Source organism: Oryzias latipes, chromosome 23 (genome assembly GCF_053564925.1).
Source record: "Oryzias latipes strain Hd-rR chromosome 23, Olatipes_Hd-rR_3.1".
In the NCBI taxonomy this organism is placed as follows: Eukaryota; Metazoa; Chordata; class Actinopteri; order Beloniformes; family Adrianichthyidae; genus Oryzias; species Oryzias latipes.
Window position 1 is genome coordinate 5700607 of NC_136259.1, and position 17053 is coordinate 5717659.

The window sequence follows — 17053 nt, forward strand, 5'->3', positions numbered from 1 at the left end:
TGTCATCCCTACCATGATAAAAGTGAAGAGGATTTAACGTAATCCATGGACACCAGTGAAGATCAGAAATCATTGTAGAAAAAAGATTCAGTCTGTCTAGTGGGTCTAGATGACCCAACTCCCAATGTTAAAGTGCCTAGGATAGCTCAAAGGTTACGCAGGCGCCTCCACACCACCCAATGGAAGACCCAGAAAGTTGACCAAATTGATGGAAGGAGAGGGCGTGGTGGTTGATGTTTAAGTTTTGGATTGGCAAAGAGAGCGGGACGAGCCACCCGACAACGGAACAAACCACTTCTCCAGGAACACAGGGGTATTGAAGATGGACCAGAGATGTGACGAAGTGAATAAAAATGAATTGATGTTCTTGAGATTCATGGTAGCGTTTGTCAATAACCACACATTTTTTTTCGTTGAAATTAGCATAGTACGTAGTTTCATTTCTTTATTTTATTTTTCTTGTACATTATCTTTTTTTTAGTCCAAGAAAGGCTTTTGATTTGAAGCAATAAAAATATTAGAAGAAAATAAAGATGTTGGTGAAATTCTGTTTAATGAAGCAGCACCTTAAAGACCAAAAAGAAAACGTGGAGGACAGGAAAATGACAAAAGTAATCCTGTAACAGCCAAAACTTGGATCCATTTGTGACCTTGAAGTTCATAACAGATCTCCAATTATGTACACACACGTACACACACACACACAAACACACACATATCAGGATCTTCTATAAAACCTGACATTGTGTGACACACACACACAAACGCACACATATCAGGATCTTCTATAAAACCTGACATTTTTTCCCCAGTATGTGACATAAAATAGTGCCAAAACAAAGCAAATTTTGAGTCTAACCAAAAAAAAAAGCTTCTAACAACATTTTTAGTAATTACCACTTTAGAAGTGAATGTTATCAGGAAAAAAGGCTTTAAATCCTGTTAATCAAGAATCGATCTTTTAATTCACTTTCCCAGGACAAATCCTGATACATTTAGAGCTCTATGTGTCTGTACATGAACCATTTTCTGTGTATAGTTACATTACAACAATGTACTACAGAGGTATAATATGGGAGGGGTTAATAAGTGGCTAAACGCGTGATGAGCCAATCCAACAGGATTTCAATCCAAGTCTGGTTCTGCTTCCCACTTTGGGCGGGGCTACATTTCCAATCCCACAGTGCCCAGCGCCAGCAGCACCATCGACACCAGGCTGAGAGCGGGCGTCAGCGTGGATGCTGTACCTGCAGAAGGAGGAGCAGTTCACATCGGACTGGAATCCAAAGTATTTTAAGGAGCTGCATTGACGCTGGGCCTTACCCTTAATCCGAATCTTCCTGATTGGGCCATCCCCTCCTTCGTATCGGCCGCGCACCATCAACTCAAAGTCTCCAACCTGAGGCATGGGGAAGTCCATAAAGTGCCAACCGGTGATGTAGACCTTCCCGTAATAGTATCCTGTTTTCCTGAACATGACCTGTGAACAGAGAAGGTAGATTTCAAACTCACCTAGCCTAGCGTGTTTTAGACGTTTGTCTGAAGGTCATGTTACGCAGACACTAAGTACATTTTGCACATATTGCACGGATGAAATTTAGTCATACGCGAATATACGTAGAACAAGTCAGAAAAATTGTGTTCTTGACAGAAAATTTTCAAAGATGTATCCCGAATAATCCACATTAAAACCAGGGAAGTAGTACGGAGAACATGAACCGAGCATGATTACTGCTCTTTTTAGCTGCAATTCATTAGTGATTCGCGCGTCAATTACGTAATTTTAACGTGATATGGGCACCGTATACGAGATATAAAAGTTATAGATCGTATTACATGCGTGAAAAGTTTGTTACACATACATAGAACGGTCATGGAAAATCACAAATTGGTGTATGCATCTCGCAAAAATCATGCATAATTGCATAAGATTTACGTAATGATTGCATATGAACTTCGTAAAATACGCATAAACCGCTTAGTGCTCAACTAACCTAAAATTTTGAACAGCTGAAAACCGAATTCACGCAAAGACCAGTCGGGCGTAATGGACGGACATCTGCGCACATCGACGAACGCAAGAGACACCTATGAATTACGTATATCTCGCATGTATCACGAAAGACGTGGAAAATGCACAGATTGTACGTAGTTTCTGTGTGACACAGTCTTTAGTTACAAAGGTTCCTTCACTCACTTTGTAGTACAGCGGGAAGGAAATGTTACCAAACCAGTCGTACTGGATGTGGTCCCACCACACGTACAGCCACTTTCCTGTCCAGCTGACGTAGCGCCACATCCTGGGGGGTTCTGGGGGTGCTGTAGAGGAAGTGTTCATTGAGCCCGATTGGTTTAGATTTCATAAATAACTTGATTTCCCGCTCTGGGATTCTTCTTACGTGGTCGCTTTGTGAACATTTCGCAGTGCTCTCCGGGAGGCCCCAGGCCGGCCCCGTTGAAGGCCCGGACCTCAATGAGGTAGTGGGAGTCTGGCAGCATGTTCTCCAGCCTGGTCTGGTTGACGGTTGCTGGGACGAATATGCGATTGGCTCCTGGTTCTGGGTCGTCATACTTCCTCCAGTATTTCACCTAATAGGACAGAAAGTCTGTCAGCTGACGGACGAAATATTTCATGTATATGTTTTTGTGGCGTTTTTCTGATGATGGAGGACATAAAAAAGTCAAATATAGGCTTCAAAATTGTGTTTGAGTATTTCTTTATTCAAACCGTGAATCAGGAGCAGACAGAAAAATGCAGTTTGAAAAAATGTCCTAGAAAAGTTTTCAGATTTTTAAGATTTTCCCTAAAAACGGCATGATCACAATTAAAATACCACTGGGAATGCTTTTAAGATGATCAGATTGGGTCTTTAAGAACCTCATTTTGCTTCAAAATACACATTTTTTTATCTGATATTTCTTTTCTTTTTATATTTGAACGGTCAGATCTGTACCTGGTATCCTTCGACGTACTGCTGCAGGCCTGTTCCTGTGTCCACCACCGGGAGCCACCAAACCACCGCTTCAGTGGAGGACACCGGCCGCGCATAGATGTCTGTTGGGGACTCTGTTGGCACTGAAAACGAAGGGTACAATATCAAAAAGTACAATTAAGAGCAAACTTCAGAAGAATTGTGTCGACCTCACCATCTCTTGGGTAGTAGATGACTTTGGTGAGGCTGTAGGGTCCGTCTCCTTTCACATTAAAAGACTTTATCTTCACTTGGAACTCTCGCACCTGGAAGTCCTCCTCAGTGGGAAAGAAGTAGGTGTCTTTGTGAACGTATCTCCTCGTCTCCGGATCAGAGATGGTCTCGTACCACCAGTCATAAGCGTCGTGGGGCTTGAAAGCCACGATGTAACCAAATTTTTTGCCATAGAAAAACCATGGCTGCACGGGCTAAAAGAGGAAGGAGACACTTCTAAAAGCGAATCAACATACATTGGAATTAGGATTGGGAAACACCTACAGTCCATGTGATGATGATTTCGCCGTTTCTACCTCCATATCCAGCCACATCAGTGGGAGAAACCACAGGAGCTGTTGGGGAGAATGTTTCCTTTTATTTATAAAATCTGATGAAAAGTTCAAAACTGAAATATTTAAATGGTATTTTCTTACGGGCATCCCAAGTTTTGATCTTTAGTGAGGGGATACTGGCTTCTCCGGATCCATACTCGTTGGTCGCAACTATTCTGAACTGGTATTCCAGCCAGGGGTACAGGTCTGTCACCTCAGCCCTCTCCACAGTTCCATCCAGGAAGGTTGGAGCTGCAGAGAAAACATGGCAACCCTGTTCTCATTTGACTTCAACTTAAAGCCTTTTTGGTAAGAGCATGATTACTTTCTTGGACTCTGTCTGTGGAACGAGATTTCCCCCTGTTGGCTAAAAGCAGTACTCACAGGTGCTAGCATTTTTCCAGTCGTCTTCATTCAAAGCCCAGAAGTGCCTCGTCTGAATGGTGTAGTATAGAATGGGGCTATTATGCTCTGCACCTTTGGTCCACACCAACTTCACCCACGTGTCTCCGATCTCCTCCACCCGGATAACACCAGGAGGCCCGGGGACACCTGGAGATCAGGTAATTATGTGAATCTTTTAACAGTGTGACCCACTTGTTAGCCTGCTTTACTTTTCAGTTTATTTGAAGGAAAAACAAGAATAAAACCTTTACAGTGTTTTCCGAACTGATAAGGTGCACCACACTATAAGCCACATTAAGCAAGATAAAAGAGTCAAAGATAAGTCTGTCAGACTCTATTAACTGCGTTTAAAGTAACTGTAGTCTAGAACTTGTTTGTACACATTAGCCACATTAGAAGAATTTTACCATGTTAGTGTATTACATTTGTCGTGTCAGAAGCATTAGCCACGTTAGAATAATTGCTGCATTAAAAGCGTTAAGCATGTCAGAAGCGTTATTCGTGTTGGAAGAATTAACCCCGTTAGTCCTAACCCTAATCCTTAGGTATCAATAAAGCACATAACAAAGATGAATTACTTAAATTTCTATGTAAAAAATAGACATAACTATTTTGGAAATCAACATGGTAAATGCAGATCAGTTATATAAAATGTATGCAGATTGTGTTAATTATAAAACCCATGTATATGGTTAAAAAATATTACTAGATCAGTCAAATAGACATAACACTGTTTCAAAATCTTCCTAGCATAAATTGATCAAGTATCAAAAGTTAAAAATATGTGCAAATTATGTTTCATTAGGAAAAAACATGAATCAATTTTTGGAGCAGGTGAAGTTATGTAATTAGAAATCTATCTATTTAACATCACAACATTCACAATACCTGTGACTTCTGAACTTATTAGCAACACATAAGAACAGAGTGTTGCCGCCAAATCAAACGTTACTGTTGCTATGCTAACTCCCAACCTTGTTAGTAGCACGCAAAAAAAAAACAGTCTGACATCGCCACACACTAGGCATTTTACCGTATTCACCAAAACCCGCAACCAAACATTTTGACAGAGTGCCATGTGCCTTTCAAAATGGCTTCGACATCAGTTACACAACTAGAATTCATCCATACATAAGTCGCTCCGAATTATGAGGCGCCTCATAGTGTGGAAAATACGGTATTACAAAAACTCACCCACAACTTTGAGGTCAGCATATGCCTTGTCACTGTCAACCACCGTTTGGGCTGTACACGTGTAGCGCCCTTCATGCCAAATCTGGGCATTTTTTATTCGTAGGTCACCAGTCCCGTCTTGGTTCTGACCAGGAGAAGATAAAGCAATAAAATAAAAACATGGAGGAAAAAGAGTCATACGCACTCAAAGTGTTTCCTAAAGCTTAATGTTTCCTCCAAATGTCCTCCTACCATTACTCGTTCATAATGTTGCCACTCAGAATCAAAGTCAATGACGCGGAAGTCCACCGCCCAGACGAATGTGATGTCCAGCATGGGGTCATGGGAAGCACTGCACCTGAGGATGACCTCATCTCCCACCTTCACCTCACTGTCTTCAGGTGCTACTGTGATGCTGGTGGCCTCTAAAGAGAGAATGTAGATTAAAAGAAAGAAACTAATTTCGTCCCCATCATTTAATATTAGGATTGTTCAGTTTAAGTAGTGCTTCTTTTATTCAAAAACTGTCCTGGTAGACATTTAAATGTTTTTTTCTCAAAGCTAAACACATTTTTGATGATAAATGCTTCCTCCACCTCGCTTTGTCATGGACTGGCCCTTAACCACCATCAGCGTCTATGCTCCGGAGTTTGAAGTGTACATTTATGGTATCAGACCAAACTAACCCCCAAAAATCATGGACTTATTTCATGCAAATCTTTTTGTATCGCTGATATATCTTTACTCCCATTCCTAAGATCTCAACTTAATGAAATTTAACCTATTCTAAATTAAACCAAATCCTGGCTTTCCTGATCCCCTTCTGCTTCAAAGCAGCTTAAGCGGAAGCATTTTTGGAGTGTACAGACGTACACAGACCTGTGATGGTGAGATAACCAGAGTTGTTGGCCTTCCCTCTGTCATTCTCAGCGAAGCAGGTGTACAAACCCTCGTCGTTTTTGGTGGCGTTGCGGATCTCCAAAGTGCCGTCGGTCATGACAGAAATTCTTCAGAACAAAACAAAACAAAGAAAAAAAGAACAGTATGTTTTAGACTTATTGGTGTATATCTGAAGTGTGAGAAAACCGTCCGTACTGACCTTGTACTGTTAAAGAGGAGCTCCTCCCCTTTCTTCCAGATGAAGCGGGGTCGCGGGGCCGCCCTGGGTTTGCACTCGATCAGCACTCGCCCGTCTTTAGCTCCAAGCAGCTGCTTCTTCACCGGATTGAACTCAAAAGTTGGCGCACAGGCTGATGGGAAGGGTTTACAAAGAATGGTATTAAAGCTACACTTACACCAAGCATGTGACGCGCGTTCAAGAAAGCACTAATTCGTGAATATGCTTTCAGCATGTGGTGTTTAAACTGGACAAGCTGGAGGGGACTTTTTCCTCTTTTTCTACTGTTTACTAGCGCATGTCCACCACCTACAGTTGAAGGAGGCTTGGTACAAAATGTCGAAGTGGTGCAAATCTCATTAATCTTTCTCGTGGCTTTTTCTCACAAAACTCCATTCTGATATTTGAAAGCCGTGGTGTCATATAATTCTGTCCTGGCACAAACTGCAAAGGATCGCCATGCAAACTAACTAAATCCAAATCCCTGATTGGTCAAAGTTCGACCTGGTTTAACTTTCAATGTGCGTTCAATGCCCGCGCATTTTTCACTTGAACTTGTTGAGTTTTGAACACGGAAGGTGTCTCTGTGTGTTTATATAGACTATTGATTGAAAGTGGTCGGTTGAACGCGACTTGCCGAGGGCAGTGTGACCGGTGGACCAACATCATATTGAACTCTATGGGTTAAGAATGGGATGGTACTTCAGTTCACATGTGAGGCAAGGCAGGTGAGCCAATACTTCAACCCTATGGTGTTTTTTCAGGAGAGCTCACCAATGACACGCAGTTCGGCGTTGGCGTATTTGATGCCCCAGAAGTTCTCAGCGATGCACTGGTACATGCCGGAGTCGTCAAAGGTGAGACTGGAGAACTTGAGCTCACCTTTACCATACTTAAATATACACATGGACATCATTAGAAAAAAAGGAAATTGAAATCTACCACAGCTCAGCTAATGCGTCTGTCCTTTGTTTTTTTTTTTGTTTTTTTACCATGTATCCATCTTTGTACCAGCGGATGAAAGGGAATGGTTTCCCTGATGCCACACATCGCATCGTGTGCTCCGACCCGATGTCCACCTGGGTATTGTTGATAGTCTCAGCCCACTCCGGAGCCGCTGAGAAAAACACACAAAGTGTCACGGTGCGCCTGGCTCCAGAGATTTAAAGCATCCGGACACTTACACTCCACGTAGAGCCAGGCCTTGTGCCAGTCCTTCCCTTTGGTGTTGATTGCCTCACACTCATACCCCCCTACATCTTCATACTGCACGTTGTACAGGTGAAGTACGGCTCCAGATTCACTGATTTCATGGTTTGCCGGGAGATCCGTCGAATCGACTTTCCTCCAAACGATGTGGGGGATTGGACTGAAGGGATAAATGAGAATTTAACAAAACGAACAAACTTTAGAATTTTGAAATTATACAAAAAAATTACTCGATTTCATCCAACAGTGTTTATAGCATGATTAATTGAACTAAGCGAAATAAGAAAGAGGGGACTACAGACACACTATAACTGTTGTACTGCTTCTTGGGAATGAGTCTTGAACCAATGGAAAGCCTGGTTTATGTACCTCTTAAAATGTTTCTTAAGCCCTATTCACAACCGTCCTTACAGGTGGTTACGGACTGTATGCGGGTGAAAAATGGGCAAACTTGTACACAGGCAGATCGCACAAAATATTAGGGGCCTTAGAACACTCAGTAAACCCTTAAGCAACGTTCACACTGCCCTTGTTCAAGCCACCACCTTCAATGAAAAGTCTATGTGCATGCGCTGACATGCATGTTTTGGGTTTTAAAACTCCTGCACTTGGGAACATGCATTAACGCGCCTTTATATTGACTTTTCATTGCATATGGCTGGTGACCTTGCGTTGCCAAGGGCGGTGTGTGACACAACTAACACACGTATTAGGCATGTCAAACCACCAATATGTACATTTTGTAAATATTGCACGCCTAAAAATATTGTCATACACAAATCTACGTGGAAAAAGTGAGAAAAGTTATGGTCTTCATGTGAAATTTTCACAGATGTATCATGAATGAACCACGTGAAAACCATGAACAGTGGCACATCTGTCACACCAAACTGAAACTTTAGAAAGCAAAATCAAAGATGGGAAAAAGCAAGATTTGAGACAAAGCATCTGAAAACATTCGAGTTGCAAACGTAAAAATGTGTTTTGAAGTACATTTGATATGTTTTTATTTGCAACTTTGAAAGTTTTGTTTTTTTCACTGAACATTTTGTATGCAATTAAGGAAATTTTGATCTCAAAACTGTGACTTTTGTTTGCCATGTGGTGGTACAAATATCATTTCATATTTAAAAGGCAGATAAAGGTATTTTCAAGATTTATTGGTTGGCGCCAGTGTTCGGCAGTGGAGCCAGTGGGTGAGTCGGACTGTGACTGTAAAGCACTTTGAGCCTTTAACCCTTGTGCTATCTTAGATGACCCCACCCTTACATTGACGTGTTCTCCCTACCATGACAAAGGTGGATAAAGGTGGAAAGATTTCATGTAATCAATGGACACCAGTGAAGATCACAAATCATTGAAGATAAAAGTTTCAGCGCACTGTCTAGTGGGTCTAGATGACCCAACTCCCAATGTTAAAGTGCCTACGATAGCACAAGGGTTAAGGAAGATAGAAAGCGCTATACAAGTACACACCATTTCTATGGTCAATTGATGTTAGTTTAGACATGGAGAAAAAATCCCAGAGCTCTTACTTTCCAAGAGCAAAGCACTCAAGTGTGATGTTGGAGGCCAGCATGGCGGTAGTGTCGCCAAACTTGACATTGATGTCTGCTGGGTATTTTCTCTCCTCACCTGAGGAGGTCAAAGGGAGAAGAAGCTGCTGATGGAAGACCAGAGGAAATGTGGATGATGTCATAAAAAGGCGAGGACTGACCGTCATCTGGGGGTAAGGGGATGAGAGTGGTGAACTTTGAGTACACACTCTTTCCAATGATGGGACTGGAGACGAAGCAGGAGTAATTTCCGGCATCCTGAGCTTCCACCTTGGAAATGTACAAGTTCCCCGTTTTCTGGGAGACAAAGCGGCGGCGGTCCGTATGCAGGAACACGGGGAACTCGTTGTAAATCCATCGGTAGGTCACCTCCTCTGCAATGGAGATAGACTTTTACATTTAAAAAAAATCTATCTTAAAATGCTTTCATAGCAATCAAATAAAATATCAAAAGTTTAGATATTCTTTTTAAACTGGATCTTTTTTTCTGTAAACATACCAGGCCAGGCTTTTGGGGGGACACACAGGAGGACCACCCCCTGTCCCTCCTTCACACTGACTGGCTCCCTTTCTTCATCAGGAAACTCCTCCACAACTGCACCAATCAAGAAGGAACAGTAAAAGACCAAAAGGCAGGTCTGGATTTCTGTTCACACTACATGCTAAGTTACAGTCTGAGGGTTTTGACTTTTATTAGACAGGAAATGCAAAGAAAAATGTTGCTTTCAGACAGTAGATTATCAATAAAATGTAGAGTATGTATTTCTCAGAAAAATGGTTGTGATTGCACACTGATAACAATAAAAACAATTGGTGATCTGTCACCTGATCCAGATTTTTAGAGTTTGTCTGATGTTTGTCTGTAAAACTGGTCCAGGGGTTAGAAAAGATGACTCAGATCGACTTGGGCTAATCACTGCTTACTGACATGCGTTTTGCAAAAAAAAAAAGAAAAAAAAGAATTAATTTCATTTTACAAGTGGCTGAAATGAGCTTCCTCCGTAGGGTGGCTGGGCGCTCCCTCAGAGATAGGGTGAGAAGCTCGGCCACCCACGGGGAGCTCGGAGTAGAACCGCTTCTCCTCCACATCGAAAGGAGCCAGCTGGGGTGGCTCGGGCATCTAGTCCGGATGCCCCCTGGACGCCTCCCTGGAGAGGTGTTCCGGGCATGTCCCACTGGGCGGAGGCCCCGGGGAAGGCCCAGGACACGCTGGAGAGACTACGTCTCTCGGCTGGCCTGGGAACGCCTCGGGGTCCCCCCAGAGGAGCTGGAGGAAGTGGCTGGGGTGAGGGAAGTCTGGGCATCTCTGCTCAGTCTGCTGCCTCCGCGACCCGGTCCCGGATAAGCGGAGGAAGATGGATGGATGGATGGATGGATGGATAATTTAATTTTGTTGTAATTGGAAGTGAACCATTTTCTACGGGTTATGTCACACCCACTCAGTCCAGTTCTCATATACATTTATTGTCTGTAATGGACTCACATCCAAACTTGACTCTGGCCTCTTTGCTGATGACGGTGCCGTAGATGTTCTTGGCCACGCACACGTACGTCCCGGCGTGTTTCTTCTGGATGGGGTTGGTGATAACCAGGTTCCCCCCAACCAGACTGTAATGCTCGTCTGGCTGCTCCATTAGCTTGATCTCCCAGTTATCGCGACGCCACCTTGTGTTGGAGAAATGCAAACGAGGCAGCCATGATAACAAGTCCTCCGGTGCTCAAGACTTTCTGTCGCTCACCTGTAGGAAGCCGGCGGGTTGGCACGTGCCCGGCAGTTCATGGAAATCCTCTTATCTGGTGAGTCCTCAGTGTAGACCACATCCACCGGCTCCTCTTCAAATATGGGCCCGTAGCCAGTGGCTTCCTCTGGTAAAATGATGAATGATCTAAATTTGTCTCATTTCTCAAAAAGAGGGACCACCAATCTAGTCTGTCGGTCCAGGGACACTGTCCCCAACTGACACTATGTCGGTGTGTCCCCCCCAGACAACACTACTACCTCAAGAGACGTGTAGTACTGAGGGTGGACCTCATTCCCCCCTGGGACCTTGCCACTTCCGAATGGAATTTTTTCGGGAATCCCATGGGTCACGGGATTTTTCGAGGGATAAGGGTCGTATTTTGCATTAATCACGGGATGGGACGGGACCGAGAACCAACCAATAAAATGACAATAAAAAAGTGAAAGCGTAGCTTTTTTGTCATTTTCTGATGATATGAATCAAATATAACTCAATTGGAAAAAATAACTACACTACCCAGAGTTCTTTACTCTTACTGTTATACAGTAGTGCTAACCATTGAGCTATGGTGTTAGAAAATGTAGAAACAGGGATTCCCCAGCTCCTTTGAAACAAGATGGGATCAGATAGAATTACATTTGATGTTTTACGAAATGACTAAATAAAGACAAAATTATAAGGAAGCGGGATCTTTCTGAACGAGAGTGGGACGAAACAGGAGTAAAAAAATCCACTCCGAGGAGTTTTTAGACCACCTCTGTGATTTTAGACCCACAGGAGATGTCTACATGGGATTGAAGACATCCTCAAAGTTGGATGGAATACTTCCACAACATCCTCAGTGGAGGTCAGCAGATCGCCACCTGCACTGTACTGTGTTAAGGCTAAGGCCTTGTCACACAGCCACTACGTACATTTTGCGCATATTGCAAGGATGAAAATTAGTCGTACGTGAATATGCATGGAAAAAGTAAGAAAAGTTGTGGTCTTGAATGAACCATGTTAAAACCCCAGAAGAAGTATGAATAAACTACACAAAGAACATGTAAATTAACGTATAACATGAACCGTTCGTGATTATTGCACTAATGTTATGCAATTCATTAGTGACTTGTGCATCAATTATGAAATTTTAACGTTATATGTGTGCTGCATACTTGACATAAAAGTTATACATCTGTGGTACATGCGTGAAAAGTATGTTAGACATACGTGGAACGGTCATAGGAAGCAACACATCTTTGTGTGCATCTCGCAAAAATACCGGACAATTGCTTACGATTTACATAATAGTTGTGTTTAACCCTTGTGCTATCCTAGGCACTTTAACATTGGGAGTTGGGTCATCTAAACCCACTAGACAGTGCTCTGAACCTTTTTTCTTCAATGATTTGTGATCTTCACTGGTGTCCATGGATTACATGAAATCTTTCCACCTTTATCCACCTTTGTCATGGTAGGGAGAACACGTCAATATGAGGGTGGGGTCATCTAAGATAGCACAAGGGATAAACTATGTAAAATATGCGTAAATTGCATGATTCTCAACCGACCAACAATTTCGAACAGCTGAAAAACCGAATTCACATAAAGACCCGTCCTCTTGACGGACATCTGCACACATCAACGGAAGCAAGAAACACTGAGGAATTATCATCCATGTATCACGAAAGACTAAAATGTGTTCAAAATGTACATAGTGGCTGTATGTTATGGCCTTAAGCAGAAAGCCTACCCAAACTCCTCCCAGTTTGAGTTTTTACCTCTGCATTCTTCAGACCACTCACCTCCAAAAATCCTGGGTTCATTAAACAAGACCCCCACTGAAAAGGGAAAAAAAGAAGCATCCTCATGTCACAACTGGCGGATCACAACAGCCTTTTCTGTTTAGAGACATCGGTTGGAGCTCACCTGCAGCAGGAACAGAGGAGGAGGCGAGCAGCAGCAGAAAAGCAGGGAAAGTCATGACAGCACGTTGAGTTTAGACGCAGGAATGCAGGACCAAGAGGCTGATGGAGACGGCATGAACTGGGCAGAAAAACACACCTGTTCAAATGGAACGGTCATATATGAACACACTAACGTGTACCTGAGTGCAGACGAGGGATTTAGCTGTGCGTATCAATAATTCAGGAAGAGGGTGACTCAGCAGAAAGCTGCAGGCTGAGCAGGTCTTGGCTCTGCAGCGCCGTCTCCTGCTGCGTCCTTGCACATGCTTACCCAGCACCCCTGCAGGATGACATGGCAGTGCAGCCGTGCGGAGCTGCAGCAGCCGAGTCCCAGACACAAAGGATGCGGGAAGAACAGAGCCAGAAAAGGGGGACCGAGTGAGATTTCAAAATAAAACTACAACATGACAGACGCCACAAACACAGGAAGGAATCCCTGCATTCATGGTTGACGTAACACGAGATACTAGACCATAAAATATCTCTCAGATTAGAATTTATTCTGCACAGATTTCTCAAGATTATAGATCTTGTGTCTGCAACGGTGGGTCTACAAAATTTATTTTGGGGGCAAAAGACTTTGGAAGGGGGACAAATTAGAACAGGAGGGTGGGACTCCAAATGACAAGATCAAAAAGAAATATTAATATTAAAACAACAGTTCTTTCAGCTGAGGGACTATTCAAAAATATTATGTTTAACATTAGTTTTATTATTTTTCCAATAATTAAAGAAGCTTGTATTGATCACGACTTAATCTTTATCAATAGTGACTCAAAATGGGGGGGGGGGGGGGGGGGCAAGGCTTTTTGACCTTAACAAATTTGATATTTTTCTAAATACAGCAAATAGTAATTTGCAGAAGTGAGTTATTCTCACGCTTTACTCAATCTACGTGAACAACATAGCTCGCTTTAGAGGAAACCACCTCTATGCTGATGACACAGTCTTCTGTCCCCAGACATGTGGGGGGAAAAAGTTGCAACGTAGTTTCCATGAAATACAACTCGCTCTCTCTTGACTTCATCTCAACCCAGATGTTTCCGAGAACACAATCATGTGGTTTGGCGAGAAGGGACACGTTCCTTCAAATCCTCCCAATATCTCCACTCTTGATGGGACTCCTTCAAATCAAGTCACAGAGTAAACATATCCTGGAATCTGGCTAGGCAATACTTGTTCTTTTTCAGTCTACATTCACCATTTGCAGTCAATGCTTAATTCAAAATGAAGCTTTCTCTATAGAATGTGTTCCTCTCTCACTTTCTCTGTAAAAAAAACATTGGTGCACATGACCATCCTTCCCTCGTTTGATCATTTTCAGATCAGATAATAAGCATTTGCTGAAAAACTTTGCCATTCTGCCATTCAATTTTTTAACAAATGCTCCCTTCTGTAGCCTCTACTCTTTACTAAATTGGACTTCCTTATTCACTCGACGTAATATTTCACTGGTTGCTGTTAATTTACTCTCCTTAGCCTCCTTGGGTTCTTTATCCTTTCACTCTGCAGCACAAAAAACCCTTTAATTTCAAAGAAAGGAATCAAAATGATCATTTTAAGGAAAAATGTTGCATCATTTATGATTCTTATGATTTTTTCATTATTTTAACTAACTGTATCGTTTGTGTTATTGCAGTTTTATTCCATTTTTTTTTCTTATCGCTTCTCTTTCTCAAAAGGTCTTTTGCGGGCCACTGTTGAAAATAAAATTTTTTTTCCTTAATCTGTCTCGCATGGATAAATAAATGCCCATAGATAAATGCAAATAAACAAATGAATGTAAATAAATAAATAAAACAAAGTAAAAGTTTTCAAAACGACCTAAATAAAATTCCTGCCATTTTGAAATGGGCAGGAATAGTCCTTATACTCCCCCTAGTGGAATAAAGATGAACTACAAGGCAGAAAACGTGGACCAAGTTAATTATCATGGGTTTTTAGGGAAGTTTGGATCATGCTAATGATTAAGGGGTCGAAATGTGTTTATTAAATATGATGCTAATGGTTATATGGGGTTAAGACAGAATCAGACCTAAACATGACAAAACTCAAACTCTAAAACCAAGAACTTCAACACAAGACCTTCAGAATAAAAGCCTTTGTCATCAACAGACCTGTCAGAAAAATGACTGTCATGTGACTATAGGAACAAAGAACTGATGCTTTAAAAAGCAGCCCGATTCTCCCAAACAATCAGATAACTCCATCCACCACCCTTCCTGACAAAATAAGAGCAAAATATTTCCAGCTCCATGCACACGCAGAAGCTGCAGCTGCTCCACAGCCATCCTGATGACTCAACAAAAACACCACCGCAGCATTTGCTTAACATCAGCCCGCCACAGTCCTCCATACATACAGCCTTCTTGTGGATTAAATGTGTTTTTCTTGGATTTCCACAGCAATAATCCCCCCACGGCAGATCCTCTTTGGACAGACCAGAGAAATGTAGGTCAGATTAAGCCCAGCTGTGTGTCCAGATGAACAATCCCAAACAATGATGACCCCCCCCCCCCCCACACACACACACACACACACACGTTTTAACAAGATATAAAAGAATCTGAAAAGTCTGAATCAGATTTTTGACTTAATTTTCTTAGCTAAAAAAACATGCATACAAAACTAAGTTAAATGCTCTAATCATCGTGATTAGGGTGCAGAGTTGTGTCGTTACAGGCCTACCAAGGGAGGGGCCAGTAAGTGGAGCATCCGTTGCCATGGCGCCTCCAGCAGTGGACACCTTCACCTCTCTTCTCCTCTCCTCCCTGTTTGCCACTTTTTGTTGTTTGACGTCTTTCGGTGCGTCCTTGAGCCAAAGTAACGCAGGCGTTTCCGTTTGCGCACCGCCGTCTGCGCGCTCCGACTTCACTGCGCAGTCCCTGACATCACACTCCGCACCGACCGAGCGGCACCGGGGATCCCCGGTTCTGCATTGCGGTACTCCACTTCACACACACACCCGCCCCCCACCCACCCAAAAAGAAAAAAAAGAAAATCCCAACTCGCCTGAGATGCCCTTACCTTTAGGATGAGAAGTTGGTAGGAACGCCGTCATTTATGGACCGAAGCCGCATCACACCCACCCCAACACTTCCACACGCAAACAGCACAGAAGTGGACCGTCCCAACATGAACTTTATTTATTTACAAATTTTTCTAATTGGATGGAGGGCGGAGATGCGCACGACGGGGCGGCGTGCACGAGCCGGGGACTGGTGCTTGTGTGCGGGAGGGAGGGATGCAGGCATCACGCCGCTGCGCATCTCGGGAGGAGAGAGAGAGAGAGGGGGGGTTGGATTAAAAAATCCCACCATCAGAGCAGAATAATACGGGAAAAAAAAACACACAAAGCCTCATTTTTATACTGAAGAGGAGTTCCTCAGAGGTAAATTACAAATAAAGGCAAATAAAACCCAGGCAGACTGAAGGAAACCTAAAATATCTACAACCGCGTGCTCTGCATCATAAATGACCTTCACTCTCATCTATTATTTATGTTTATTTCAAAGTTAAAGCCTCATACATGTGTGCAGAATACAGCCAAAGTTTCTGTTCGAATTTAAATTCAACTTGATTGATCTGGCACTTTTCCTGCTGCAGAAAACCTCAAAGTGCTTTACAAAAATCAATAAATGAAATCATTGTTAAAATAGAAGAGTTTTTTTCTTATACCTCCACAGTGGATTTTTTTTAGGTCTATTTGTTGAAGAGATTTTTCTTTTATGTTTTGTTCAGATATAGTTGATTAACAAAAGCATTTAGAGAGGAAAAATGTTTGCCTTTGCCAGAGAAAAACCCTTTCTGTGACGTGTCTTCACTGTGAGATGTCTTCACTGTGACACATGGAACCATCCTGACGATCACTTCATCCATCACCCAACTTAAATTCTTTACTTTTATCTTCTTTAAAACTCCTTCCGTATAATGAATAGTCCTTTTTTTTTTACTTTCTAGAAGCACTGCTGTGAATTTTTCAAGAGTAGTCAGTCTTTTGCTGAACTAGCGGAGTTTGAAATAATAATAGCTGTCAAATGTTTAGACACTTTACAAAAAAATATGACAGGTGTATTTTACTTACCGTGTTTTTGAGAGTAAAGTAAAGTTTTGTTGTTTTATTTTTTTTATTTATTTATTATTTTTTTTTGCAGTTTGGTCCAGGGTGCTATTTATATTTATTCGACTCATATGTGACTTTAAAAAAAAAATCATTAATTTCCCACTAACAACCACTAAAGGGCACTGTAAATGCAAGTATCAGCATTTGTTACTGATAGCAACAGAAGAAGTAGGCCGTCCAAAACAAAAATGGAGGAGAATCTGATCATTTTCCTCCTGAAATGTATGATATTTTTCCTTGTTGATTTCTTCTTTTTCTA

General features: G+C 42.2%; 1 protein-coding gene across 5 annotated transcripts; it reads right to left on the minus strand.

Annotated features, from left to right (window-relative positions):
• Nucleotides 1-534: 534 nt before the first annotated feature.
• Nucleotides 535-15949, minus strand: cntn1b (contactin 1b). 5 transcript variants are annotated; one of them, XM_011490892.4, is made up of 24 exons: nt 15699-15949; nt 12634-12750; nt 12510-12545; nt 10720-10846; nt 10464-10645; nt 9480-9575; nt 9142-9354; nt 8960-9059; nt 7400-7584; nt 7208-7332; nt 6990-7107; nt 6198-6348; nt 5978-6105; nt 5351-5523; nt 5120-5243; nt 3905-4072; nt 3623-3772; nt 3471-3541; nt 3148-3400; nt 2955-3076; nt 2400-2589; nt 2198-2319; nt 1324-1480; nt 535-1247 (listed from the first exon to the last, which is right to left on the minus strand). In XM_011490892.4, the coding sequence occupies exons 2-24, from the start codon at nt 12686-12688 to the stop codon at nt 1165-1167; spliced, it is 3129 nt and encodes a 1042-aa protein (XP_011489194.3). In that variant the 5' UTR covers nt 12689-12750; nt 15699-15949; the 3' UTR covers nt 535-1164. The 5 variants fall into 5 exon arrangements, with proteins under 5 accessions (XP_011489194.3, XP_078797616.1, XP_011489195.3 ...); XM_078941490.1 differs by having other exon boundaries at nt 12634-12768; nt 15699-15890; XM_011490893.4 differs by lacking the exon at nt 15699-15949 and adding an exon at nt 15360-15609.
• Between the last annotated feature and the right edge of the window lie 1104 nt (nt 15950-17053).